This window comes from Echiichthys vipera (genome assembly GCF_963691815.1).
Source record: "Echiichthys vipera genome assembly, chromosome: 15".
Classification (NCBI taxonomy): domain Eukaryota; kingdom Metazoa; phylum Chordata; class Actinopteri; order Perciformes; family Trachinidae; genus Echiichthys; species Echiichthys vipera.
Genome location: NC_139840.1, coordinates 18,274,916 through 18,302,622, shown reverse-complemented (window position 1 = coordinate 18,302,622; position 27,707 = coordinate 18,274,916). Strand labels below are relative to the sequence as shown.

At 41.7% G+C, this 27,707-nt stretch overlaps 1 protein-coding gene across 1 annotated transcript; it reads left to right on the top strand.

Moving 5' to 3' along the window:
• Positions 1-1,136: 1,136 nt before the first annotated feature.
• LOC310958070 (rap guanine nucleotide exchange factor 4-like) lies at positions 1,137-24,384 on the top strand (the record flags this gene model as incomplete). Its single annotated transcript, XM_083928874.1, has 30 exons — positions 1,137-1,204; positions 5,591-5,733; positions 6,658-6,746; positions 8,050-8,196; positions 14,145-14,217; positions 14,788-14,843; positions 15,738-15,844; positions 15,939-16,060; positions 16,446-16,629; positions 16,927-17,011; positions 17,726-17,786; positions 18,289-18,365; positions 18,945-19,091; positions 19,439-19,533; positions 19,628-19,713; positions 19,981-20,059; positions 20,679-20,829; positions 20,920-21,008; positions 21,119-21,146; positions 21,246-21,321; positions 21,422-21,568; positions 21,686-21,783; positions 22,102-22,227; positions 22,982-23,160; positions 23,274-23,364; positions 23,481-23,531; positions 23,718-23,805; positions 23,911-23,975; positions 24,100-24,154; positions 24,257-24,384. 30 exons carry the CDS (start codon positions 1,137-1,139, stop codon positions 24,382-24,384), a joined length of 2,991 nt encoding a protein of 996 aa, XP_083785000.1.
• Positions 24,385-27,707: the final 3,323 nt, after the last annotated feature.

Below are 27,707 nucleotides of genomic sequence, written 5' to 3'. Positions count from 1 at the left end.
AGGTACTGGTTTGGCTAAAAAGTAGCATGTAGTACGCAATGTGCAAAAAAAGCAAAAGCTGCAGTATGCCAAAAAATCCTTTCATACTGATTCAGTAAAAATCTCCAGTGGCTCAGTCTCCTACTGTGTCCCACAATGGAATGTGCGGGAATGGTCCCATCAACTTGTTTACTTGCGCCATCCAAAACCGTTTTAACATTTTCATACTGCATAGTGTGTTTGTCAGTAGTATTTGGAAGTTTTTTTTAATACATCCACAGACAGTGCACTGACTGGGGTTTCACTGTAGCAGCAGAAACCCTGCTATCACTGTGGTATGCACTGATGTGGTTTTGTAGTTTTTTACAACTTACTTGAACTTTGACACGTATACCCAGAATTTTCGAGTTTATGTAACGAGTTTAACACTACCAGGAGTAAAAAGAAGATGGGGACACAACATGAGAATACATATGCCTTATGGGATCACCATTTGTGAATGTCCGCACATCACTTTTGGGAAACAAGCTCCTTGTTGGAAAATGAATGCTTTGATTGTTTAGGCTACATTCAAATGTTCTCTGTATCATCCTAGTTAGCTGCTCTGTTCGATGTTTACCGTAAAGTTACACTAGAGGGCTAACCACAAAGGTATTTGGGCTGCCCTGCACCCCCCACCCATGTGCACATCACTGCAAAACACCTGTAGTTTTTTCATCACCAAGTATTAAATCAAATATATATTTGTATTGTTTTATATTGCTTACCTCACATGTAATTTAATACTGACTGTACTCAACAGTAGGCCAGAATTGTGGGCTATTTTATGTCCTATTGTAGGCTAACTGTAGCCTATTCCTCGCACTAGTCTATCACAGCTGACATGTTATTATATTATATCCTTAGTTTGATGCACTGCAGGGTATGTTGTGTGTGAGCCCTCCAGTTGTCCTGAAAAAGCCCATTAAAGCAGACTGACATGCCATGATGAAGTCAGCAGCAGCAGCAGCATAGACTGTCTGTAGTTGTGTGAGGCAGCTCGAAGCAGAGGGGCGGGGAGGGCGTGCAGCCGGAGCTCACATTCATTAACGACCACCGACAACCGGGAAGCCTCCTCTAGTAGCATCGTGGCGTTCACCGACACACGACCGGGTAAAATGGTCGCGATGCAGACGTCCCCCAACTCGTCTCCGTCGGCGGAATGGATCTGCTGTCTGGATAAAAGGTGGGTGAATACCCTCCACGAGACACTTCCACGCACGTTCATCCACACACATCAATGTTTTCTTAACCTCTCTTTCATTCATCCGCGTCAACGTGATCAGTCGCAACCGGCGATCGCTGCGTGTGCAATAATAGCATGATATGCATTGTTTTTAAGCATACTACAGGTTAGTGTCATTTTCAGTGAATATATATATTTACACCCCTCATCCAGTGATGGTAAAGGCTGCAGTGCATAAGCCCTTTAAAAGATCCCTATTGTATCTGCACGGTCAAAAAGGCGTTGGTGGCTTCGAGGTTCACTGGGATGTCTCTGCACTGCATGGGCTGTGATAGATGGCTGATTAGAGCACATGGTTTATGTTTGTCTGCCTAAATCAAATAGCCGTGTATTTTTACACTACTACTGTGCCATATATACAGTATATTTTCATAAATAAGGATTAGAGGCAGCTCAGTGCACTGACCACAGTGTTGCAGGTGAGGCTGTATTTGTCTGATCTGACTGAACAGGTTAGAATAACTGAACAGCCAATTTGCAGTATATTTATTCACAACTTTTCACAACCCAAAAGCTCTAGTAGTTTTTTTTTTTTAGTTTTTTTAGAAAACCTTAGTCCATGCTGTATCTGCCCAGTTAATATTAAAGGTTCTACGCTGCATGCATGCTGTGCCAAAAAAACATAGTAGGGTATCCAAGGGGGAGGGCTTGAATAAATAAAGACAATGAAAGGGCAGATATACACTAATTACTGTAGAAGATGCACCTCACACCTAAAACAAGCAATGACATCCCACATGCACCCCACAGCTCACACCCACACAACATTCTGTATACATCTCACTATGACACACGTTACTATTGGCAACCTGAAGCTACCATCTTGTCTTCAGATACTCACCTGTAAAAAGACTGGATGCATGATCAAAATACAATGTACTGCTATATTTTGTCATTGATAGAAGTAATTTAGAGTAGGGTTACAACTACAGATTATTTTCGTATTTGATTAAGGTGATCATTGTTTTCTCAATTCATTGTTTCGTCTACAAAATGTTAGAAAACAGTGAAAAATGCCCAAGATAACAGCTTCACATTGTTTGTTTTTTTCCGACCATCAGTCCAAAGCCCAAACATATTCAATTTGCTATCATTAAATGGAGAATTGGTAACGTAGTGTGAAATAAAATCATTGTGAGAGGGGTGTGAGCCTCACTGTACTAAAATGTTAACAATTGTTGTCGGATCTAGTGCATAGGATAAAACGTCTATCAAACAGTGCATCACTAAATACAGTGTATCTTACTAAATACAGCAGATACAGTATGCAGTATTAGGTGTCAGCCAGGGTTGTAATACTAGACTGGGCAGGCTCTTGTCTTGCACTCAGTGCTCCTCAGCTATGCACCTTCTCATTCAATCAATATCCATCAGGGTACGTGTATGTGTGTTTGGGAGCTTTCATCTACAGTGACTGTTGATGTGAAGGCAGGGAGAGGGGAAGCTAAAAGAAAGACAGAGGTTAAGATATGACCGCCTCTAATATATCTGTCTAAAGACATTTATTGCCAGTGAGTGTGAAGTATGGGAGATAAGATAGGATTTGTTTTGCCCCAGGCAGGCAATAGACTGAGCAGTCAACACACACACACACACACACACACACACACACACACACACACACACACACACACACACACACACACACACACACACACACACACACACACACACACACACACACACACACACACACACAGTTGAGGTTTAATGTCCCTGTGCTGCAGGGAAATAGAAGCACAGAACAGAACATTGTGACCAGTTTGCCCACTTTCATATGGCATTAAAACAAAGTCTAAGATAAAAGCAATTTCCAACAGAAAAAGTGTTTTCAGTTAAACCCGTTGTCTCATACATTATGTTGGTACATTTGCGAGTATGACAAGACACAGTGAGTAAATGGAATAAGTTATTTTTTAAATGCTACATTGTGAACTGTGCTGATTTATAGTCAGCGTTATTGACAGGATCTCAGGTTGTCAGCGGGGATGCAGATGGGTGTCTAAAGAGCTGTGTACGTACAATTTAAGAGTATCTCTACTACAGTAACGTGTTAATCTGCCAGCTCGGGAAACCTTGTTTGTTTTGAGACTGTTTGACATTTTGGTTGGCTGCCATCGACATATGATTTATTTGTCTGGAAACAGTGAATTTTCCCAGATGGATGTTTTCTAAAACAATCTGCAGAACCTTCTGGTGTCTCAATTTTCTCTCCAGTGTGCCATCGGATTTGCAAATCTTGTGCGCATGCTCCCATGTGTTGCCATAATTTGTTGTTGAAAGCTGAAATCTCTGCTGACATGACACAAGTCAAGGAAGAAAGACAAGAGGCACGGAGGGAGAGTAAGATAAGGTGAACAGCTCTCAGGTCACATCCGTATCACACCAATGGGGGAGGCAGATTCCTCTGGACAGGCAGGCAGGGAGCAAGCAAGCACGGTACAAAGATGAAGAGCAGGGACGAGCGAACAAAGATTCAACCAGGGGATTATTACTGACGGATCTTAACAGTTTGACTGTAGACAGATGGGTTAAAGGAGGGAAGCTGGTTGTGCCCCTTTAACCCTGCAGAGTTAACCTCCCTGTCTCTCCCAGTTACATTGTGTGGGAGTCCACCTGTCTAAACCATTAACCCAGCCTACACTGTCTGGGATATGACACTGTCGGAGCACCGAGGGCCAATACGCTTTTAGTAGGAGGATGATCGGAGGATGAGTCAGAGACTTAAAAAAGGGATAAAAAGACAGAGAGAAAGAGAAAATACCCATCTATAATGGCCCTGAGCTTGTTGCAGATGTTGTGGGACTGGAATGTGTGTTGTGTGTTTCAGCCTTTTAGGTTAAGTCTGTGTTTATCTGGGAGTACCATCCTGGCAACGGAGGACAATCTACTACTGCTCGGGGACACAAATATATGTGTGTTTTATCTCTGTACGTACATGTGCGTGTGGGTAAAAGGAGAGTCATTGTGGCCTGTGAGTGAGCTTGCAAAGCAGAAATAAAGGGAGGATGGTGAGTGTGGATGTGTTAGTGGTGGGACTTAATGGATATAGGGAAACATGGATGTGATATGGTAATGGAGACAAGAAAATGGGTAGCTTAAAGAAGAAAGAGGGTCGTTTGTTCTTTCCATCTTGTCTATCATGTTCCTGAGAGGAATGGGTAAGTCTTGAGAGAGGAGAGGAGAAAAATGGATGGAGATTAGAGAAATGTTTAGAGGCAGACAGACAAAGACGAGAGCTGGGAGCTAGGGAAGAGAAGGAGCTGAAGGAGGAGGGGATTGAAGGAAGAAGCATACAGTGATTAGCTATTCTTTATGAAAACACACACGCATATAAGGAGAAATCACTAGCAAATGAAAATAAGTGAATGAATTGGAGTAAGTGCGTGTTACTTTTTGCCCTGTAGTTTTGTGTGTGTGTGTGTGTGTGTGTGTGTGTGTGTGTGTGTGTGTGTGTGTGTGTGTGTGTGTGTGTGTGTGTGTGTGTGTGTGTGTGTGTGTGTGTGTGTGTGTGTGTGTGTGTGTGTGTGTGTGTGTGTGTGTGTGTGTGTGTGTGTGTGTGTGTGTGTGTGTGTGTGTGTGTGTGTGTGTGTGTGTGTGTGTGTGTGTGTGTGTGTGTGTGTGTGTGTGTGTGTGTGTGTGTGTGTGTGTGTGTGTGTGTGTGTGCGCGCGCGCGCTTAGCCGTAGTACAAATGAGATCTTACATCAACACCCTGTGGGGAGTCTGAACTGAGAGAAGTAACGCCTGCAGCTCTCCACTGTTATTACTAAGACACCAGTCTGAACAATGAAGCAGTGTGTACACACACACACACATAGATAAAACAATAGAGCTGGCTTTTATCTTAAAGGACAATACAAACCAATTTTTCATGTTCTTGTCAATTAACTGCCAATTGCAAATATTTAAGACGAAGAAGACATACTTTATTAATCCCTGAGGGAAATTAAATGTTAAGTGTTGCCCATGGACAGACCACCCGAGCAGGGGCACCTTGGCAGTACCTCTTTAGCAACCAGTCCACGCTCCGTACGGGTATTTGAGCTACCCTCCGGGTCCCAGCCAAGTCCCCAGGGACGGAGCTACTGCCGCCTCCATAACATCACTGTTAACCACTTTCCAAAGCATACTGGAGGTTTTTGATTGATTCCATACCCTCCATACAGCAATGGGCTTGCTTGAAACTGAAAATCCATCACAGTGAATATGTAATTTCTTGCAGTTAATCATTTTGTTTAAAATAGTTTTGCACTTAATTGGCTGAAACGCCAATATGGTTCTTTTACACCTAATGTTAGATCTAATGATGTTTTGTCTCTGCACAGACCCTCAGAGCGCTCGGGAGAGGATGTGGACATTATTCTGACCAGATTAAAAGAGGTCAAAGCCTTCCATAGGTTCCCACCTCCGCTCTTACTGCAGATCTGTGCCTGTGGCTTCTATGAATGCCTGGAGAAAGGCATCACGTGTACGTACATGTGTGTGTATACACACACACACACACACACACACACACACACACACACACACACACATACACACACACACACACACAGTTGGATTATAATGTAAAATAGTATGTTGTTGTGTATGACAATAGATATGTTTGACAATAGATGCGTCTGACGCCAGGCTCTGAATATCTCACTATAGAAAAGCATACTAAAGCAACAGTTTTACAGTAAATGTTATTACACCACAGTCGTGCTGCAGAAGATCCCCTGGCTGTTTTTTAAGACTGAAGTGGGATGCACTGGGATGCAAAGCACAAAACACTGTAAATTCATGTGTACACACCTCCACGAAATTATGCAAGATTCTTTTTTAACATATTCATAATATATGGATGTTAGTACATTTGGCCCAGTTCAGAAAATGGCTAATGATTACAGCATTATTTATTATACTTGATTGTTTTGTCTATGAAATGTCAGAAAATTGAATTCAAATAGGTTTTCGATTAAATATTCAATCGTCACTCTCATATGAAAGAGAGAAAAGCTGCAAATCTTCACGTGAGAAGTAACAAGCAGTGAATATCTAGCAATTTTGTTTAATAAATGACTTACAAGATTGTTTTTTTTTGTTAATCAACTTATCGACAAATAAACCAGGATTAAACCTTTGCAACAATATATTTTTTATTTATTTAAACTTCCTTTTTAATTAAGTATGGGCAATAATAAAAAAAACATCTTACTACCATTTGTTAGATAATAAAAATGGTTCATTATCTTATCTCTTAAATAATTATCCAAATACACATACACATATCCACACATGTTTAGAAATACAACCAAAGTCTCCTGGAGCATGCCAATATGAAGGTCTGAGTGAACGTATTTTAATGAATTAGCTTTATTTAGTGTTTAATTAATTTCACTGTCCACAGTGTTTCGACAGGGAGACATAGGCACCAGCTGGTATGCTGTCCTGTCTGGCTCTCTGGATGTCAAAGTTTCAGAAACTGCCAACCACCAGGTAAGATCAAGAGAGCTGAAGGCAGATTGGTGCTTCACTAGTGATGCAGTGTCTGTTCTGCGTTTCGTGTAAATGATTTGAATCATGAATGAATTAATAATTCATTGAATCTTGAAACCACGGAATGCATTGCAGTTAATGTAAGCAAGTCATTTTACTAATTTTGTGAAGATGACTTCCATTTTCCTCTTGTATTATTTGTTTTTATCATAACCTTCTCTGACAAGATACAGACTGCCCTGTCCTCACGGTAAAGAGCTAGTCATGTACGACTCTCTTCAATGCTGACATTGTTCCAGTAAATTATCTCATGTCTCCCTGCTTAAATATGCCAGAGCAAAACTACCACAGCACAGACGCCAATTCCACCGAGAATTGTGCTTTCCTGCTGCATGCTTTGCCCTTTGTGGCAGAGTGTGGAAAGAGGGTTATACTGTACATATAAAGGAGAGGAGTTACGTTTGGGAGAAGAGAGAGGGAGGATTTGTTCCCATTCAAAGGCAGAGATAAGAAGCCCCTCCATTGTGAAACATCCTTTCATATGTAGCCATAAAATGCCATTGGTGGCCTAGATTCTGAGGCTATATTTGAAATGTCATTTTGGACAGCTGAAAAGGTTTCCATCACGTTAAGAATATTTGTTTAAATAACTAGAGTGTGGATATATGTGTGTGCATGTGTATCTGTGTTTGCTCGCCTCTAGTCTGTCCAATTATTTACAGCACCCAGAGATATTTTCCTTCTAGGAGACTCTGTCTACCAGTCCCTCATATTTGAAATTCATTTGCATTATTTTCCATATATTAATGTGTCTGCTCTTCAAGTCTGTCCATTTTTATGATGCAAACCTTTTGATATATCTTTCTGCCACTGCAGTGTAGTGTTTAGGCCTGCAACGACTAGTTGAGTGAGAAAAAATGAATCAGCAACTTTTTCCGTACTCAATTAATAATTTTCTTCATTTAGTCAGAATCCAAACATCTTGTTTAAGCTTTTAATATGTGTAAATTGCTGCTTTTCCTCATCTTGTACACATGATAGTAAATGTAATACTTGTAGGTTTTGGATCGGACAAAACAACATTTGATGACATCACCTTGGACTACATAATGCTGGTAACTTTAACAGCATTATGTAGACCGAATGATTACTGGTAATCGAACATGTAATGCAGTTTAATTGATTTTGACCAATCACTAGTTGCAGCCACAAACAGTGGCAGTATGTGTGGAAGGACTCGTTTTAGCTCATTTGAGCCTTAAATTGAAACGCATTGACTCCCACGCATTCATTCTGTGTGCAGGATGCAGTCACTATCTGTACACTCGGGATCGGGACGGCGTTCGGGGAGTCCATCCTGGACAACACACCACGCCACGCTACCATTGTCAGCAGAGAGACCAGTGAGCTGCTTCGTATCGAGCAGAGGGAATTCAAGAGCCTCTGGGAGGTGAGACACAAACTGTATGAGCTACTGTACTGGATGTTGCTGTGAGTATGAAATCTGTTTTAGTGGCTTACCTAAGGCTTACTATCTTGGAAATTGTTTTATTATTGAGACTGCAATTTCTAGACCACCTTCCACTGTAATTGTGCCTTTAACCACAAGAGGGCTGTCCACCATAACAGTGCCTTCTGCTCCACCTGTTAGATACACACCTCAGGTGACATAACAGTAAGCTGAAAGAGAGGGAGAGAGAGGAATGTGTATGTACAATACATGCCCGTGTGTGCTTGTGTGTAGTTCTGGGTGTCTTGTTTTCAGAGCCTGCTGTGAAGGATCATGCACCAAGAGCAATATCAGTATGTGTTGTATGTTTATAGTAGGCAGTGTGGTGGGAATCTAAAAGTTATAATTGCATGGGTCACTTGGCTACTTTTTTATTGTCTGAATCAGATGCGTATTGCATCAAAATAGTGGTAAAGAGGAGGTTAGATAGTATCTTGACTACTGTCATTAAGCTTGTGAAGATGTAGAAAAATCCAGTTTTCTTTTTATGCTTCTGCGCAAGGGATAGCTGTGGTCGGAGGCATTATGTGTTCAGGTTGTCTGTCCGTTCGTCCATGCCATTTTTGTAAATGTGATATCTCAGGAATCCCTGGAGGGCTTGTCTTCAAATTTGGCACAAATATCCTCTTGGACTTAAGACCGCGACCCGACCCCGGATAAGCAATTGAAAATGAGATGAGATGAGATGAGATGACTTAAGATTATATTAGACACAATGTGTTTTTGGCCATAACTCTGAAGTTCTACACTAATTATGACATAATTTCACAGAAAATGACAAAAAGACATAAATATGTCTAATAGGACAGAAGGATAAAATTCTGACATTTTATATCAAAAAGGTCAAAGGTCAACTTCATCATATCATTAACATCATAATGTTTCTGTCCATCATTCAACGCATTGGTAAATGCTGAATTGACACTAATGTTGAAACTGATTGTTTAGATCTTCTGTGCTGTCGGGTTGAAGATGTGTGAGGCATTCATGTTTCTGCAAAAAATACACTAAATGCCTTTCATGAAACTCCTTCAGAGTCTGCGCTACATATATTATGCCGGTCTGGACAGACATGAATGAAAACTGCAACTTGACAGCAGACATTTTGACAGGTCTCTGCAGGAAAGCACAGAAATGATTAATACCATTAACAACTCCATTCCAGTAATTGACATTTATTTAGATAATACAGCTAAGCTGCTTGGCATCTCTGCCTGTTGCACCTCCTGCAGTGCACTCTGAGGTCAGCTGCAGGGTCGTCAGCTGGTGCCACCGTTCACTGATGTTTCGCCCCCAAAGCCAGGACACTTCACGGTAGGGGGGCAGTAGCACTGTGGGGACGTCTCCCCAACGCCACTCCCTGCAACTGACCTCAGTGGGGTGTTGAGCCCCAAGTACTGTCCCTCCTCCGTAACCACATCCAGAAACTTGCTTTCTCGGCCTCCTCCGCCAACTCCTTTATGGCCTTTTTCAGGCTGCATCCGGTCATTCCCGCAGTGCGGAGGAGATGGATCGCAGACCCCCCCATGAAGCCCCTGCATCCGACCTCCACCGGGTGAATGGTCGCAGACCAGCCTCCACCTCTGCACTCCTCCGCCAGGTCGCTGTACTTCGCCCACTTGAACTCATGTGCTGCTGGTATTCCCTCCTCTCAGGGCACAGTCAGTTTGATGATTAGAACTTTCTTGGCAGCTGTGGACCACATCACAACGTCTGGCCTTAGGGTTGTCTGTGTGATCTCTGTTGGAAAGACCAGCTGCTTGTCCAGGTCGACGCACATGTCCCAGCTCTTCCCAGGGGTAAGCAGACGTGCCGACCTCCCCGCCTCTGTCTTCTGCGCTGTCTCCCCTGGTTTGATGAAGGTGATGTTTTGCCGACGGGGATCCGAGGAGTTGTTCGCCCCAACTCTGCATCTCTCCAGCTGCTCTGCCAACTTCCTCAGCACCTGATTGTGTCGCCACCGGAAGCGCCCCTGCGACAGCGCGATGTTGCACCCTGACAGCATGTGTTGGAGACCTGCATTGTCTTTGCTGCACAGGAAGCACTTGCCCTCGCTTCCGAACCATTAGGCCAGGTTTCGAGGGCATTGTAGGGTGTCATACGCTGCCCTTACGAGGAAACTGAGCCGTGACTGTGGGGTTCGCCAGATGTCGGCCCAGGTTATGACTCTGTTGATGGTATCCTCCCAGCGAATCCATGTTCCCTTTTTGCCCTGGGACACGGCCTTGATGAGGTAGTGGTCCTTCACCACTTGTGAGACCTCTTCCACCACCATGGTCTTCCTCTGCTCTCTTGTGGCTTTAGACCAGAACTGGACAGGTTGTCCCCAGCCCAGCCCTGCCCGGCTGTCTTGAACCTTTCCCAGAACCTCCATTCAGAGTTCTGCAAAAAATACACTAAATACCTTTCATGAAACTCCTTCAGAGTCTGCACTACATATATTATGCCGGTCTGGAAAGACATGAATGAAAACTGCAACTTGACAGGTTGGTGGAAGGAGACAGCTGCAAAACTGTTATTCTAGTTTCACAGCAGACATTTTGACAGGTCTCTGCAGGAAAGCACAGAAATGATTAATACCATTAACAACTCCATTCCAGTAATTGACATAATTACTATTACCTCTACTTCATGACAAGTCAAAATACTTAAGAATAAGGAATAAAACATACCCATATGTATCTGATGATTTCTATTACAGCAAATTAATTACAATGACTTAGTGTATTCATGAATATATGACATTGCTGGTGACATGCACTGGGGGCATTACAGTAGGTAAGAGTATTGTTATTCCTCGTATTGGTAATATTAGCTACAGATTTTCAATAAAACACATCTTACCTAAGAGGGGAAACGTGCCAATAATACTGTTGGATTGAATGAGTTCGATGACTCATGTCCAGAACAGGGACTGGATCATACAAATTAGAAGACCAGAGAAAACTGTTTAATGTCCTTTCTACTCATTCTATTTCTATGGAGTTGGTGTTGTAGTGGTTTCCTCTCGGTTGGGCCTCCTTGTCGAGGTTACCCTCTCCATTCACTGGGTCCCTCTCAGAGAGGAAGTGCTGGCAAAGCATCAGATCAGTTTACTGTAGCTTCACAATCAGCAGCCCAAGACTACAAATGTCTGTCACGTTGTTTGGTCTGGTAGTCTCTTTTTTTGGCGTCTTCAAATCTTTGAGATTTTCAATGGATTTAGTTTTTCTCTTTAGTTTTTTTTGCTTTAATATTTATAATTGTCATATGGCCTTTTATTTGTAATTGTAGGAATCTGATCAATCTGACACAAATTTTTCTAATGAACACATTCATTTTCCATAATAAATGAAACTAAGTTAATTATATAAATGTGGCACTTCTGTTACCTTGTGATAGATATATTTCATAAAAGACCAGGGAATCCAAAGTATTTTTGTTACTTTACATTATGGCATGAGAAGAAAATTAAAGACAAATGTAAATGTATTGTGTTTATTATTTTTACAGTAGACACAGGTAGACAAAAAAGTAATGTACACTTTATTTGTTAATAAATAGTATTAAGTACATTTACTGTATATCTGTGTTAATTTTCAACCTTATTTTTAACAAGGCTAAATGTTTATGTCAAGCCTGATGCCTTCACTCACATGACAAGGTATACGGTTCATCCAGTCAACAGTAGGATCAGATCGGTATCGGCCGAAACGCTCAGCCCAGGTATCGGATTGGATCGGAAAAAAATGGATCCGTGCATCTCTATTAGAATTCCAGCAGACACAGGTAGACAAAAAAGACTCACACCTACTGTATGAACAAAGGAACTATTATAAAAGCGGCTATAGATGCCATGATTACCTTGGATGTCGCTGAGTTGTGGCTGGAAAAAGCTTGTTCTTGCTTATGATAACTGCCACGATACTAGCATCCACACAATCCTCGTCAACCGCGTAGCTTTCCCAATATCGTCTCAAGTGCTACCACTGGACTTTATAGCTCTTCTACAGACCTTACAAATGTTCCTTATAGAATCCAAATTTCTTACAAACTGATTGATTTGTCCGTATACAGCAGATTTATCTATTCCTTGTTGAGGTTCATGAAAAAAAGCAGATGAATAGAAATTGGGTTTACTGAAACACTTTATGACACAGTGGGATATAAAAGCGAGATAAGACAATAATTGGATATTAAAGCGTGTGTGCCCTCGTCTCGTAGTGCATTTGTTTAGTCAACTAAGTGCACTCGGTGTCCCTCTCTTCTGTCTATTTTAGGACAGTAGATATAGAGCAGAAATCATAGCCTGAGGTTGTCCTCTTTTGAGTCTTATTCAGCTCATAGTAAAAGGATCTTTTGTGGTGTTTTATGTGTGTGTGTGTGTGTGTGTGTGTGTGTGTGTGTGCATGGACTCATTTGTGTGTGCGAGGAGGACTAGAAAGCCAGTGGATGAATGCAGTCATGTGTTTGATGAAAGCATGAAAGAAAAGAAGCGCTGCTCCATAATTCTAACAGCAAGTGAAAGTGGAATGAATAAACATGATGTAAACGTAAAACAAACAGTGCATCAAACAGCGCATTGGTTGGCCTGTACTGTGGCAGTACTTTCTTTTCCTTTCACCTGCTCTATAATTCTCCTGCCCACTTCCTCTCTATTGGCCATGTGTCTTTTGCCAGCCCTGTTCCTCTCCTCCCTCCTCCCTCTCCATCCCCGCTCTCACTACTCCTTTCTTTCCCTTTTCTATCTCCTTTCTCTGCCTCCCCCTCCCTCTTTCTCCTCCTCCACTGGAGTAGCTCTGTCATACAGAGACTCAGATTGCTGTGGTAACCTGTGAGAGAAAAGGGGTTTGGGTCTTGGCTCGATCACAGAGAGGAAGAGTGAGAGACTGTGAAAGACACTGGGTCGACTGTTTGTGAGTGAGGGAGAGAGAGAGGAAGAGGAAAAGAGCAGCTTGTTTTGAGCAGGATGCTATCCGGTGGCTTGTTTTTGAGTTGTAAAGGAGCAGAGGGCAGCTCTCTGGGGTTTCAATCCCTCCAGCATTAGGCGTCTTGAGTGCTACCTCAGGTGAGTCTGACTCCTCGGCCACATAGCTTTATCTAGCCCTGAAATCTTTTCTTCTATTTACTTTTGTTCATAAGATAGTAAGCATATATAAGTTTAGCGTGTGCGTGTGCATGTGCGTGCATGTGCGTGCGTGTCGGTGTGTGTGTGTGTGTGTGTGTGTGTGTGTGTGTGTGTGTGTGTGTGTGTGTGTGTGTGTGTGTGTGTGTGTGTGTGTGTGTGTGTGTGTGTGTGTGTGTGTGTGTGTGTGTGTGTGTGTGTGTGTGTGTGTGTGTGTGTGTGTGTGTGTGTGTGTGTGTGTGTGTGTGTGTGTGTGTGTGTGTGTGTGTGTGTGTGTGTGTGTGTGTGTGTGTGTGTGTGTGTGTGTGTGTGTGTGTGTGCACTCAGAAGGCTTGGTAGTGACCTTGCAGAAGCGCAAACACACATTCTTACCTGCCGTGTGTATTTCATTGTCTCTGCTATAGAAATGCAAATACAGTTTATTGTGCATAACAGCTGTGAGAGTAGCATCTGTACACATTTAGCAGCACCTTATTGGATACCCTCATTAAGCTTGGTTGAATGCTGCTGCTGTATGTGTGTGTGTGTGTGTGTGTGTTATATAATGTTAGTTGTTCTGCATGTAAATGATCTTGGTTGTACAAAGGGCTTTGTTTTGTGGGGCACTTGCGTGTTTGAAAGTAACACTTTGTGTCTGCGTGTGTGTTGGAGGGAGACGCGTGATGTAGATAACGATGTCTTCTACATTTTACATAATAAGAATTATAATAGAGGTGTAAATGTTTACAAGATAAATCAACCAAGATCAATTCTGATTGTGAGTTTGTGTGTTTTGTCTTTGTAGAAGTATCGTCAGAGCTTGGCTGCACTGTTGGCCCCTCCTTATGGAGCTATGGAGAGTGGATCCAACAATGACAGTGAGTAGACACACACACACACACACACACACACACACACACACACACACACACACACACACACACACACACACACACACACACACACACACACACACACACACACACACACACACACACACACACACACACACACAAACACAAACACACACACTATAATGAAATGGACACTGTTTATGTTGCTAACACGGTGAATTACTGGACCTAAGTGTGTTTAGTTGAACATAAAACGTTAAAAATAGTAACGTAACATTGTGAAGCATAGGTCTGATAATGAACAGGTTGTATTTACAGTATAATTGAGTATTATACTTGATAACTAAGCACTTTATATTTGTATTTTTCTTTTATGGAATATGTAATCTACCGTATTACAACCCTATTTCCCAAAAAGCTGGCACGCTAAGTAAAATGTAAATAGAAACAGAATGTGATGATTTGCAAAACATTGAAACCCCATACTTAATTGAAAATGAAAACAGAGAATGGGCTTTATTTTTATGTTTAGTGAATCAAAAGTATCCGAAAAAATGTACAATTCAATCAGTTTGACAGTTGTTTCATCCTCAGGACTCGCAGACAAAGACAACATGAACTCAGACTCTGCAAACAGAGCTCACAACAAGGTAAGACTCTCTCTAGCTCACTGCTTAGAATGAGAAGGTTTGTCTTGGATTTGTGTAGGAAGTGAAAAAAAAAGGTTCAGCATGGCAATTTAATCCAGCACGTTTAAGAGAACTGTTCCCTTCCTCGCAGCAAACAAAGCATGAATAGCCCAAACTCAGAACCAACATACTGTGTGCCAGACAGCCTCAGTTTATTGTATTCCTCTACACCGAACTGTCGTGTCAGAATATCTGTGTGGACAGGGCATTAAGGGCAGCAAAAATGTATATTTGAGTCTTGTAAATTGGATAGAGCTGGCCAGTTGATAAGTAATTTGATGTTCAAGTTTGAAAAAGATGCTAATTTGAGATTAAAAGGTTCTAATTATTTACAAAAAAATCAAAGACATCATAATGCATGTTGTAAATGGTGCAAAGAGAATAAACCAAACACACCCACAGAAAATTGTGCACAGCTACATACTTTCATGTTTGTGAATGATTCAGAATGCCCAAATGAAATTTGAAGGTTTGTGTGTCCAGATAAGAGACAAATGATGACTCACAGCTGTGATCCTCTGTAGTTATGCTAATGCAAGCTAATGCATGCACATAGAAGAAAGATCCCATCTGCCAAATTAGCAGGCCGTCCTTTGTTGTTTTCAGCAGCAGCTGTGTATTTGTATACACATCTGCACTTTTGCTCTCTTTCTAAGGTGCAGGTGTGATTTGTAGAGGATGTGTTTGCATGTTAGAACACGGTTTGTATGCATTTATATACATCCCATGAAGAGTTGGTTAATAATCAGAATGATCAATTTTATTGTATGTGACTGCCTGGAATCAGCACAAGTATTGCAAGTTTTGACTCTTGGATTACAGTTAACCACCCCGGTGTCCCTGTGTGTTCTGTAGATCCCTTCAGAGAAGCTGCAGAGAGCGGGGAAGGTTCTCCGCAACGCCATCCTGTCCAGAGCCCCACACATGATTCGAGACCGGAAGTACCACCTCAAGACATACAGGTAGGAGAATGTTTGTCTCCAACTGTGGGTTTGTACAGAATTATGCAGGTTTGGAAAATGTTCAGTGGAAGTTATTGCTATGTATGTATTGCAGACAATGCTGTGTCGGCACAGAGCTGGTGGATTGGTTGGTGCTGCAGAGTGCCTGTGTTCTCACACGGTCACATGCTGTCGGGATGTGGCAGGCACTTCTAGAAGAAGGGGTGCTCAACCACGGTAACTAAAACTTTGGCTTTCTCATTGTAGTGTATGCTGTTTAGTTTCACTACACTGCACTCCTGTCATAACATACAATAGTTAGCTCAGCTCCCAAACCTCTATTACAAAGCAGCCAAACAAGTGTCCCTGTCTGACTCTGAGCTGGAGTGGTGGTTTTACTAAATCTGAACTGAATACCAATGTGGAAATGAGTTTTGAAGCAGAAACATAAAATATAAATCTTCATCTTAAATTCATACACTTAAAAGAAGATGTCTGAAATGACGGTCTGAGATGAGAAAACAACTGTGATTGTTGAAAGTCACCAGGCACGTCTGCACAGAGGGTATGTTTATACATCAGAGCGTGTGTCTATTGTCTATTGTGTTTGTCTGCTCCTTAGTGGACCAAGAGTTGGGCTTCCAGGACAAGTACCTGTTCTACCGTTTCCTTGACGATGAGGAGGAGGACACACCGTTGCCCAGTGAGGAAGAGAAGAGGGAGAGTGAGGAAGAGCTGCCGGAGACCATCCTCTTCCTCGCTCAGATTGGCCCTGACGCACTACTGCGCATGATCCTCAGGAAATCGTCAGTAACAATCAATAATATTGCATGAACTTACTTTACACTTGCAACATATTACTAATTACATATAGCACTTTCAAGTAAATCAGTACAACTTTTTTAATCATTTAACCTTCCTGATACTTGGTACTATACATGACTATCATGTGAAATCATACAAACAAATCATCTGCAGCCACTACTTTACAAACAGAAACATTATTTTTTATTGGGATGTGTCAGTAAGTGTAATAAGAAATGAAGCATGCATTAAGTCCTCATGGTGAGTTCATCCTGACCAACCTCTGTGTGTAACTGCAGGCCTGGTCAGAGGACAGGGGATGACCTAGAGATCATCTATGATGAGTTGCTTCACATCAAGGCCTTAGCTCACCTCTCCAACACTGTGAGTAAGACGGTCCACTTCTTTTTTTAAAGGGACAGGACAGGTTTCCAAGAAGGCTGTTAATTCATCAGACCCATTTGTTACAGTCGTGTTGTTTTTAAGACCAGAGGACTAAATTGTCGTCACTGTAATTTCCCTGTGAGTAAATTCTCTTTTTTACAAACGTGACAAATAAAGCTTTCAACTAGCATTGGCATTAGGACACAGTTATTATTCAGCACGTAGAGGAGTCCTGAAGTCTGCGTTCTTGTTGTTGTTGTTTTCATGCTCCGTGTATTCCCAGAGTCAGTACTGTGTATTAGATAGAGTCACATTATACGATAAAGAAAAGTCACATGGAGCACATACCAGGAGAAGATGGTGGTTCCCCAACAATTGGCTTTTTCATTTAACTGTTTTTAATGGAATCTTTCCCTCTATTATCCTTTTGAAAGGAGTGGAGTTGGAGTGGAGGAGTTTATGAATATACATTCAGCAAGTATATATATATATATATATATACATATATATATATATATATATATATATGTATCAGCGAATTGAAGTCTCAAAGCAAAAACTCTCCGTGTGCTGTCATGATTGACTGCAAGGACTCCCAGATCGCTTTGAATAATTCTTTAATAATCCGTGATTTGTGCATTTTACTGTTCTCTCACATATTTCTGCAGTCTAGCTTAATCCAATATGACTTGAGCAGTGTACTGTGGTTTGTAGGTGAAGAGGGAACTGGCGAGCGTCGTGATCTTCGAGTCGCATGCGAAAGCTGGAACAGTGTGTGAGTCTTCACTTTGTCCAATTTGTCCTTGAATGCATTTTTGTTTGTGCACATGGCGTACAGCAGGGGGGACTGAGTCAGTTGCTGTAGCTATGGGCTCCAATTTGAACTCTGTTTTCTTTGTCTATATACAACATGACACCGTTACAAGTATTCAAAACCATCTATAAGATTCACTTTTTTGGAATGTAACTGCAGACAATCATCCGATTACTTAGCTGCTGATGAAAACCTAACAATGTGAGTATTCTCTGTTTTTAAGCGGATGTATTCACGATGAACATCAGATCATCAAATTTAATCTAAGAGTATGTGTTTCATATCTGTGTTAACTTGAAGACGAAGCATGAATTGTGATGCAGATGGTGGCTCACATCTCTCCCTTACCCCCCCTGCGGATGTGTGCTCTACAGTGTAAAGATCTTTGGTGAACAGAATATATATTCTTATCATGTATGTGTGGGTGATTGGTGTTTGTCCTCTTTATCTCTTTATCTTCCAGTGTTCAACCAAGGAGAGGAGGGCACGTCATGGTACATCATACAGAAGGGCTCTGTCAATGTGGTTATCTACGGCAAGGTGTGTGTGTGCGTGTGTGTGTGCTTGATTGCATTCATCCACCTACATGCTTATGTTTCTTTGCTTGACACATGAGCATTGCTAGAGTTTTCTAATTCATTTGATCATATTGTATTTCATCTGTGTGCAATGGATAAAAATGTGTGTTTGATCATGTCTGTATGGATGGATATGTATACCAGCAGTGTCTGCCCTGCGGGGCTGGGAAACATCAACAGTGGAGTTTGGCAAACTCTGCGCAGCTCATCATGACTCATCATAACTATGAATAAATGGCTTAATGGATTGTATGCATACACAATTTCACACCACGCACCAATTTACAACCCCTTCACAGGCAGATGTACTGCACATGCTCATGTGCATGCATACACATTGATGACACATGCACGCAAATGCACATGCACATGCACCCTGCACACACACAGACAAGTACAGATGATTCATCTCAGACCCGTGTGCTCTGTTTTTTCCAGGGCTTTTTTGAGGACTAGTAAACTGTGTTTGTGTCTGAGCGTGTTTGTATGATGGAGCACGTTTGTTTATGTGTGCATTCATGCGTGTGAATGTATGTCTTAGGGTGTGGTGTGTACACTCCATGAAGGTGATGACTTTGGGAAATTGGCCCTAGTAACAGATTCACCTCGTGCTGCCTCCATCGTCCTGAGAGAGGACAACTGTCACTTCCTTCGCGTGGACAAGGAAGACTTCAACAGGATACTCAGGGTAGGCAGACAAAAGATGGACATTTATCCCCTCATGGGATAAAAGTTTAGTCGCACAAGAACCACTACATTCATTCCAGACTGTTACAAATACTGTTATTATCAATGCACATTGATGCTAAGCTATCATTCTTTAACCCGAGAGTTAGACCTAAAAGTAATTCCATTGAACACGATTTAAATGCATTAATTTCATCTTACTGCCCCACATACCAGGTGGTACTACTGACTGTGTATTTGTCTCCCTCCTCTGGTAGAGAAGCTCTATTACATTTTAAAAAAGACATTTTTGCATTTGACATGCAGTGATATTACTGATTATGTACATGCATCTTGTTGTGTTTTTAGGATGTGGAAGCCAACACAGTGCGTTTGAAAGAGCACGAACAAGCTGTGCTGGTGTTAGAAAAGAGTCCTCGAGCCTCCACCCAGGGAAGCATCAAGTATGTGTCCTAGTGTGAAGAATCTTTCATAAATACTTACAAGTGTACAGTAGAATGAATCTATCTTTCTCTCTCTCTCTCTCACCTTTCGCAGGTACACTGTGATATCAGGAACACCAGAGAAGATTTTCGAGCATTTCCTGGAGACCATGAGGATGGACATACATCACAGTGAACCAGGTAGCAAAATGGAAAAGATGCAAAAATCACTAGGCTATAAGACCTAAATTAATTTTGAATAGATGGTAACCATAGATAGACATTATATACATACAGTATTTACATGCATTTTAATGAAAGAGGGAAGGATGGAGAAGCAAGATATATGGATTAATGATGAATGGATTTTTCGCACCTTTTGAACCTCTTGATTCTTCTGCACTCCTTACTTCCTTTCCCCTCTGATTCTCATTCCCCTTGCCTTCTATTTTTCTTCCCATCTGTTAGATCCAGCAGTGGATGACTTTGTCCTCATGCACGGTGTCTTCATGCCCAACAGCCAGCTGTGCCCTCTACTAATGGCACAATATCCTTTCTTCCTTTGTTCTCTTTGCATTTGTCTACGATATTTCCTTTTTATTCATCCTGTCTGTCATATGTCCAGTAGGTGCACTCCCAAATGGTTAACTGTAGCCAGAATATTATGTTGACCACCCCACCCAGAAGTGAACAGACATTTCTATTGTTTGCTGCATACTACAGTACACATGCAACAGTGCTGCTGACAGCATCTTGGATTGTGCAGTTTACCGGGTTCTGTTTATGGAAGTGCTGAAGCAGCAGTTGACCATCCAGCACTAATGAACTGCACACCTCCCTTCACACCATCGTAACAAGTTGTAATCCTAGCTGCTTTTATTGTCTTAGTGTTACAGAGTGTCAGTTGCTTGTGCTTTACTACTGCTACATTGATGATCATACATAAAAAACATCACCCTTTATTACTACCTAGGAGTCATGAGTAGGTTTAAATATCATTTGTGTTTTCAGTAAAGCAGATCTCCTGCATGATAATTTGAATTAAACGGTTAATTTAGATTCATGTTGTGGTCGTAGCGGTTTTGAGCAACACATCAGCAGTCTACAAATTGGATATCACTGTCTGTGTTCTACGTCTTTGTATTCATCTTTAACCATGTGTGCACCTACCATGCGGCATCTCCACCCGGCTCTGAACAAGAGAGGTTGGAGTATGCACTCAACAGTAAGCGGAGGGCCCTTATTCTGGCCCTGCGCTGGGCTAATGCGCACACATACCTGCTGCAGGAGGAGCCTGCCACAGTCTCTTTCCTTGAGGTGACCAAAAGCAAGATTTCATAATATGCTTCGACACAATTTCCATCATATGCATGGTCTGACTGTTGTTCTTCTCTCTTATCTCTCTAGGAGTTGTATGGGAGTTTATCAAACGATTCTCGGATATTGAGAGCTTTGAAAGACCTGGTTCCTGACCTGGAGAAAGTTGTCAAATTGCAGTATGTTTCCCAGCTTCTGCATATTAAACTTTTACTGTGATGTTTTTATGTACCAGCCACATTTATTGCATCTTTTTTATTTGTTTTTCTACACTTTTTACTTTTTGTAGTTCTGAAGAAGCCAAATCCATAAAAAAGGTATGTGCAGACTGTTTTTAACAACATTTATTAGGAAATTTTACATGTTATTACAGTGATGTGGATGCTGACCTCACATTGTCCGACATAATTCAACAGAAAACTCTAATACGACAGTTCAGCAATGGAGATGAAAGGTTGCAGAAGAAGCAGCCTATTAGGAATCACGATGACAGTAATGCAACTTCATTATGGACTTTTTATCCACTATAAATCAGAAGCGGTCACGTACCAATGTATTGTTATTTCAATGTTATTTTTGTTTTTGTTACTAGTCCTGTTGAAGGTGTACTGCAGTGATCACACATACACCACCATCCGGGTTGCCGTGGCAGCAACGGGAAGAGAAGTAATCAGCGCTGTGGCAGACAAACTTGGCACTACTGATGAACTCGTGTTGGTCCACCTCAGCTCTGCAGGTGGTAAGATGGGGCAGATGAGAGCAGTTCACAGCAGCATTACCTACAGACAGATCAAAAGTCATTTCAGTCACCTCTTGCAAACGGCCTTAATCTCAACTATCTCCTTTTGCATTACAGAAAAACAAATTCTGAAGCCCAATGATGTTTCAGTGTTTTCTGCCCTGAGCATCAATGGGCGATTATTTGCCTGTTCTCGAGACCAGCTCACCAGTCTGGTAAGGGATCGATATTAAATTGGAACTTCTGATGTTTTTATGAAATATATATACATTAATACCTTTTATTCCTTGTTGTGATAATGCTATGATGATGATAATGATCATGATGATGAAGTATTTATACGGTGATCAGTAAGCCACAGCTTGCAATTCTTTATGGGAACTATTGGCACTATATCAACACATCTTTGTTTAAAAAAAAAGCTACATGTGTGTAAAAAAAAAAGTGATTGTGATTATTTAATGTGTTAACCTGTGTTTTTTTGTGATGTGCTTATGAATTTGCACGTGTGTATTTGTGTCTGCGTGCCTCAGACTACTCTTCCAGAACAGGAGGGTCCCTCTGCAGGCTCCATGTCAACTTTTGAGCTCATGAGCTCTAAGGACCTGGCTTATCAAATGACCATGTATGACTGGGAGCTCTTCAGTTGTGTGCACGAGGTATCACATATGCACATACACACACTGAACTTCAGGCCTGTAGTAGAAGACAAGCATGTACAGCATTAAAGATGGATGATGTGTCAACACTTCCTTCCCCCTGCACAAAAATGAAGCCAAAATATACTGGTATATGCGTTGCCCTCTTGGTCATTTTCAGTCGGAGTCTGAGTTAGGACGTCGAAGTCCCGCCCCATACACCAACCCGACTAACGCGGGATGATTACAGCTGTCAATAATGACATAACCCCCCATTTTTATAGCATCAATTAACTAGTTAAAACCACAGTTATCAGAAACAAATGCTTGATAAGAACTACTTTAAATGACACAAAAACAATTTGGGGAAAAATGTATATGATGTATTCTTTGATTATTTTTTTTAGTTTGGATCATGTCCCATCTGCTAACATGGAGAGGATATAATTTGTCTATATTGTAGACAGCCACTAGAGGGTGCGATGAAGATGTTTTTGCTTCACCTTTGGGGAGCTGTGATGTTGTCCATGTTTATATACCGTCTACGATGTTCAGTGATGCATAGAATCTTATTTTACACTTTGAAATATAGAGTCAGGCATGGAGTTCGACCATAAAAGTGTAACCTTTTACAGGAACTTGGCTTTTTACAGGCCTTCTTCTACTGTACACTGGTGCTGCATTGAAATACACAAGAGTTATGCTTTGATAGATCCAAGGTGGCAGGACCTAGCCACTGCCCACCCCTAATGTCTCCCCTCCCTCCTCTCCCCAGCATGAGCTGCTCTACCACACGTTTGGCCGGCAGATCTTCAGGAGAACCACTGCTAACATGGACCTGTTTCTGCGGAGGTTCAACCAGGTTCAGCTGTGGGTGGTCACTGAGGTGTGTCTCTGCGGACAGCTCAGCAAGAGAGTCCAGCTCCTCAAGAAGTTCATTAAGATAGCAGCACAGTGAGTGGGGCCTGCTGGTTACTGTCACACTCTCTACACGCATGCTGGTTCACACACATGCATTTAGATGACGAGTTTCACTTTCTGTTTTGCTTGTGCGTATTTGTCCACAGTTGTCGGGAGTTTAAGAACCTGAATTCATTCTTTGCCATCATTATGGGGATGAGCAACCCTGCTGTCAGCAGATTAAGCCAGACGTGGGAGGTAAACTCTGTCTAATCTACTGTACGTCCAGATCTTCAGTGAACCGTGGCTGTATTAAACTACAGCTTAAAGTGCTACATTCATGTTGCTGAGATCTTCTGTTTGTTTTATGGCAGAAACTTCCGACCAAGTTTAAGAAGTTCTATGCTGAGTTTGAGAGCATGATGGTGAGTTGCATGAATTTTCATTCACCAGAATTATATTGGGTTGGCAGCAGTTTATAGTTAAAACCTAAAAAAATCTTAACTACCTGCACAGCTGCACCTTTGGGGATAATTATAACATTTATTTTGTAATTTTGTCTAACTGATTTCCAAAGCTCTCAGTAATGGACACTATCTGTTTGGTGACAGGACCCATCAAGAAACCATCGTTCCTACCGACTCACTGTCACCAAACTGGAACCACCAATCATCCCCTTCATGCCCCTCCTTCTCAAAGGTATAGCACAATGTAGAGAACAGTAGTACTCTAGTCACTGTATCTCATTGGAATGAACTCTTAGAGGAACAAGACTGCAATTCGGTTTCATTAATTTCTTTACAGACATGACATTTACACACGAGGGCAACAAGACCGTCATTGACAATATGGTCAATTTTGAGAAAATGGTGAGTTTCCATGCGCATTGAACGGGCAAATGATTTCTTTTCAGGCTATGTTTTAATGCATCATAATGTTTTGCACTCATGTTTGGTGTATGCTCTAAAGAGCCTCTTCTCCTTATCTCTTCAGCGCATTATAGCTAACACAATTCGGCAAGTGAGGCACTGTAGAAGCCAACCATTCAGTAAGTCTCTTTCCATCACACATGGTCACATTTCAATGCCAGCTTTACAAGCATCTGTCCAATCACATTTATTTTTTAAATTTTCCTCTCTTACTGCAATAGATCCCGACATATGCCAACCCAACAAAAATCAAGCGGATGTACGGGGTTACGTTAGAAAGCTCTGCGTGATTGACAACCAGAGGGCACTGACGCAGCTCTCCTACAGGATGGAGCCTCGGCGGACATGAGCTCCAAAAGTTCCACCAATATCGCCTTCTCTGTGACGTTAGCATAAAAAAAACACCCCATCCCCCCCTTCCCACACACACACACACACACACAAATGGATAAAATAACTCAACATGACTGGCCGTTCAGTAGCAAATAACAACAGTCAATGACTTTAGCGCTATTATGGATGAAGGACTTATTACTGTGCCATTAAAAGCCTCTTCTTCCTGGACAGACAGAAACTGTTCAGCTGCTCTCTCGTTGCTGTATCTCAGCCCCCAGAATGAGGGTTTTAACCGTACTAGTTGTTACTGTTTGGGACCTGTTAGATAGAACTGTAATGTATAGAACTTGAATCAATATCCTGCATGACTGAACTTCATAGGCTTTGTGTTCTATACAGTGGATTTCTATCGGAGTGTCCTGTAATGTTGTGCTACCCCCAAATGAGCCCAAGTTTTACAATATATTACTGTACCTGCCTGTAAAGCAATCCATACTCTCCTGATGGTCCTTATCATAGACAGAAAACACCTCAAACTGTAGTAACCTAGACTCTTAATTTTCTACAAATATACAAATAACTATGAAATCTGAAACTGCTCATTCACTTCATAATCTACATGATTATATCCAAGTCTTTGAAAATCTTAAGGATTTAATGCCCTGAAGGTAAATATTAGTGTCCCTTAACTCGTCAGGGACAGCAAAACCACTAAACACAATTAGTTGGATTAAAGCACTAATTGTATTGCAAAGTGTTCAGATTTGTCACTACAGTATTGCATTTTATTTTTGCATTGGACTACAGCTGTAGGATATGAATTGTTCTAGATGATGAATTTGCTTGGTTTGATCTGTTCTGAGGTCAGTTGTATAACCAAATTGTACTCTTTTGATTTGGAAGCACTGATCTTAGATGGCGGTCTTAAAGGCAACTTATACTTTGAGGGGACATCTTGTCATCTCAGTCTGTGTAATTTTATTTTTATATATGTGGATGTAGATTGTGAGCGTGTTCTTGACAAGTGTCATTAATTTTCCTTTTGATCTCAGGAGCTTCTGATGTGACATTGCGTGTTGAGAACTGCCGTGAGGCTGGCTCTCCTTAGAGCAGCCTGTAACTGTACTTGTATGTGTGGTCTGCCTTGTAAATAAAAATAGCTAATTTAACAGTGCTTATGCTTTGGTGACATTCTTCAAAATGTGTTTTTGTGTTAGAGAGACTGAGGATGGTGATGCATATCAACATGTACAACTCATCTGATATATAGACAGACTGGTTTCAGCTTAAAGGAGCACTCCTTCCTTGATTTGTGTAAACTCAAAAACTCTTGCGAGACTCACTTTACGACCACCTAAACTAACCTTAACTGTTACATTTTGATGTCTAATCCTAACCATCTTGCGAGACTTGCGCAAATCTTACCATGGGTTACTGTCCAGACACAACCCTATAATTTCTGCTCTGGCTCTGGAGGTAGCTGTGTCAAGTCTGAGAAAATTAGTTTCATCACTGAGAGGTTGCAATCTTTTCATTAGAAATTCTGCTTTACAAACGGTGGATGTGAAGTTTGAAAGACGTGGGCATTTATCTGGCAGGGAGAGTCTAATGAACGACGTGATCAAGCTACTTTATGTGACATGTAGGGGCTTTCCTGCTTTTTTGGAACTTGACCTATAGCTACAAACAGTCTTGGGTATCATCTCAGCTCATATTTCTTACACATTGTCAAATTTGATCAGGAACGACACTAAAACAAGTTAATTTTGACTAATGTGGATGTTTTCTGATGTCCTTCTGATATCCATGAATATGCAAATAAAAAATAATAAAGACAATTTCCTGTAAGTGAAAGGTAGAACCCAAGGATTAAAAAAGGGCGCCATTTTTGACAAGTGCTGGCGCAGTGGTCTACTAGTGAAATAAGCTGCAACACTGACTTTTATGCTCCCCTGAGGATCTCTGTCCATTTGAGGTCTTTGATGCAGATACTAATGATTTCAAGAGGACCCCTGGTTCAATTTGAACCTGACCTTTTCCTCTAACATCACCCTAATGCCAAACTTTCCTTGCAAACAAGATATTTTGTCACTGGCTGATTTCTTGACTCATGTCTAATCCCCAGAGGAAGAACCCCTCTGACTAATGACTTCACCATCTGTTCTGTAGTGCTACCCTTAAATCACACATCTGAAATTATGGGTGGTGGTTTATGTTATCCAATTTGTTTGTACTACGGGCTGAAATGATTCATCGCAGCTCCCAGGAGTCATGTTTTATTTATGCACTGAATCACTGTTATGTCTCCTCTTGCACTTGATTACTGTCACTGACTGAATAGTGTCCTAGCTTCTCTAACAGCTGATCTCACCTGTCCCGACACAGTCAGTGTGGCTTTCTTGCTTGATGATGTCACTGGGTCATTCCTCGCAGGCTGAGTAACGCACTGTCCCTGTCTGGCTTCTCTGGTGAGTGTGTGAGAGATGGACTTAGGCATCTGTGGCGGTCTCCCCTCGTTGAAAACTGATTTACTATGTCTGACACACTATAGGCCAGAGCTGTATATCTGTGTGTGTGTGTGTATGTGTGTGTGTGCGCGAGTGTGTGTGTGTGTGTGTGTTTAGTATATGCAAAGCTTTATATAGCCACAGTTATCCAGGAAGGAGGAATGCCCTGGATGCCAGTGACCATATTTGAACAGTGTGTCTAGTCAAGGCAGACTGCACACACTGACCGGCAAACCGTAACTTACACACACTCAAAACACTCACCTCCCCTTCATCTTCACGCTCTGTGTGTGTGTGTGTGTGTGTGTGTGTGTGTGTGTGTGTGTGTGTGTGTGTGTGTGTGTGTGTGTGTGTGTGTGTGTGTGTGTGTGTGTGTGTGTGTGTGTGTGTGTGTGTGTGTGTGTGTGTGTGTGTGTGTGTGTGTGTGTGTGTGTGTGTGTGTGTGTGTGTGTGTGTGTGTGTGTGTGTGTGTGTGTGTGTGTGTGTGTGTGTGTGTGTGTGTGTGTGTGTGTGTGTGTGTGTGTGTAAGCTTTGTGTTGTAGTTACACTGGATCACCACTATCAGGCAATGTAATACTAGTCTAGCAGTGACAGGGGAGCTTCGACTTTTCGTGACTCACAGGGAGCAAACCTCTCTCTCTCTCTCTCTCTCTCTCTCTCTCTCTCTCTCTCTCTCTCTCTCTCTCTCTCTCTCTCTCTCTCTCTCTCTCTCTCTCTCTCTCTCTCTCTCTCTCTCTCTCTCTCTCTCTCTCTCTCTCTCTCTCTCTCTCTCTCTCCTCTCTCTCTCTCTCTCTCTCTCTTTCCAGAACTTTTTGGTTTCTTCTCTCTG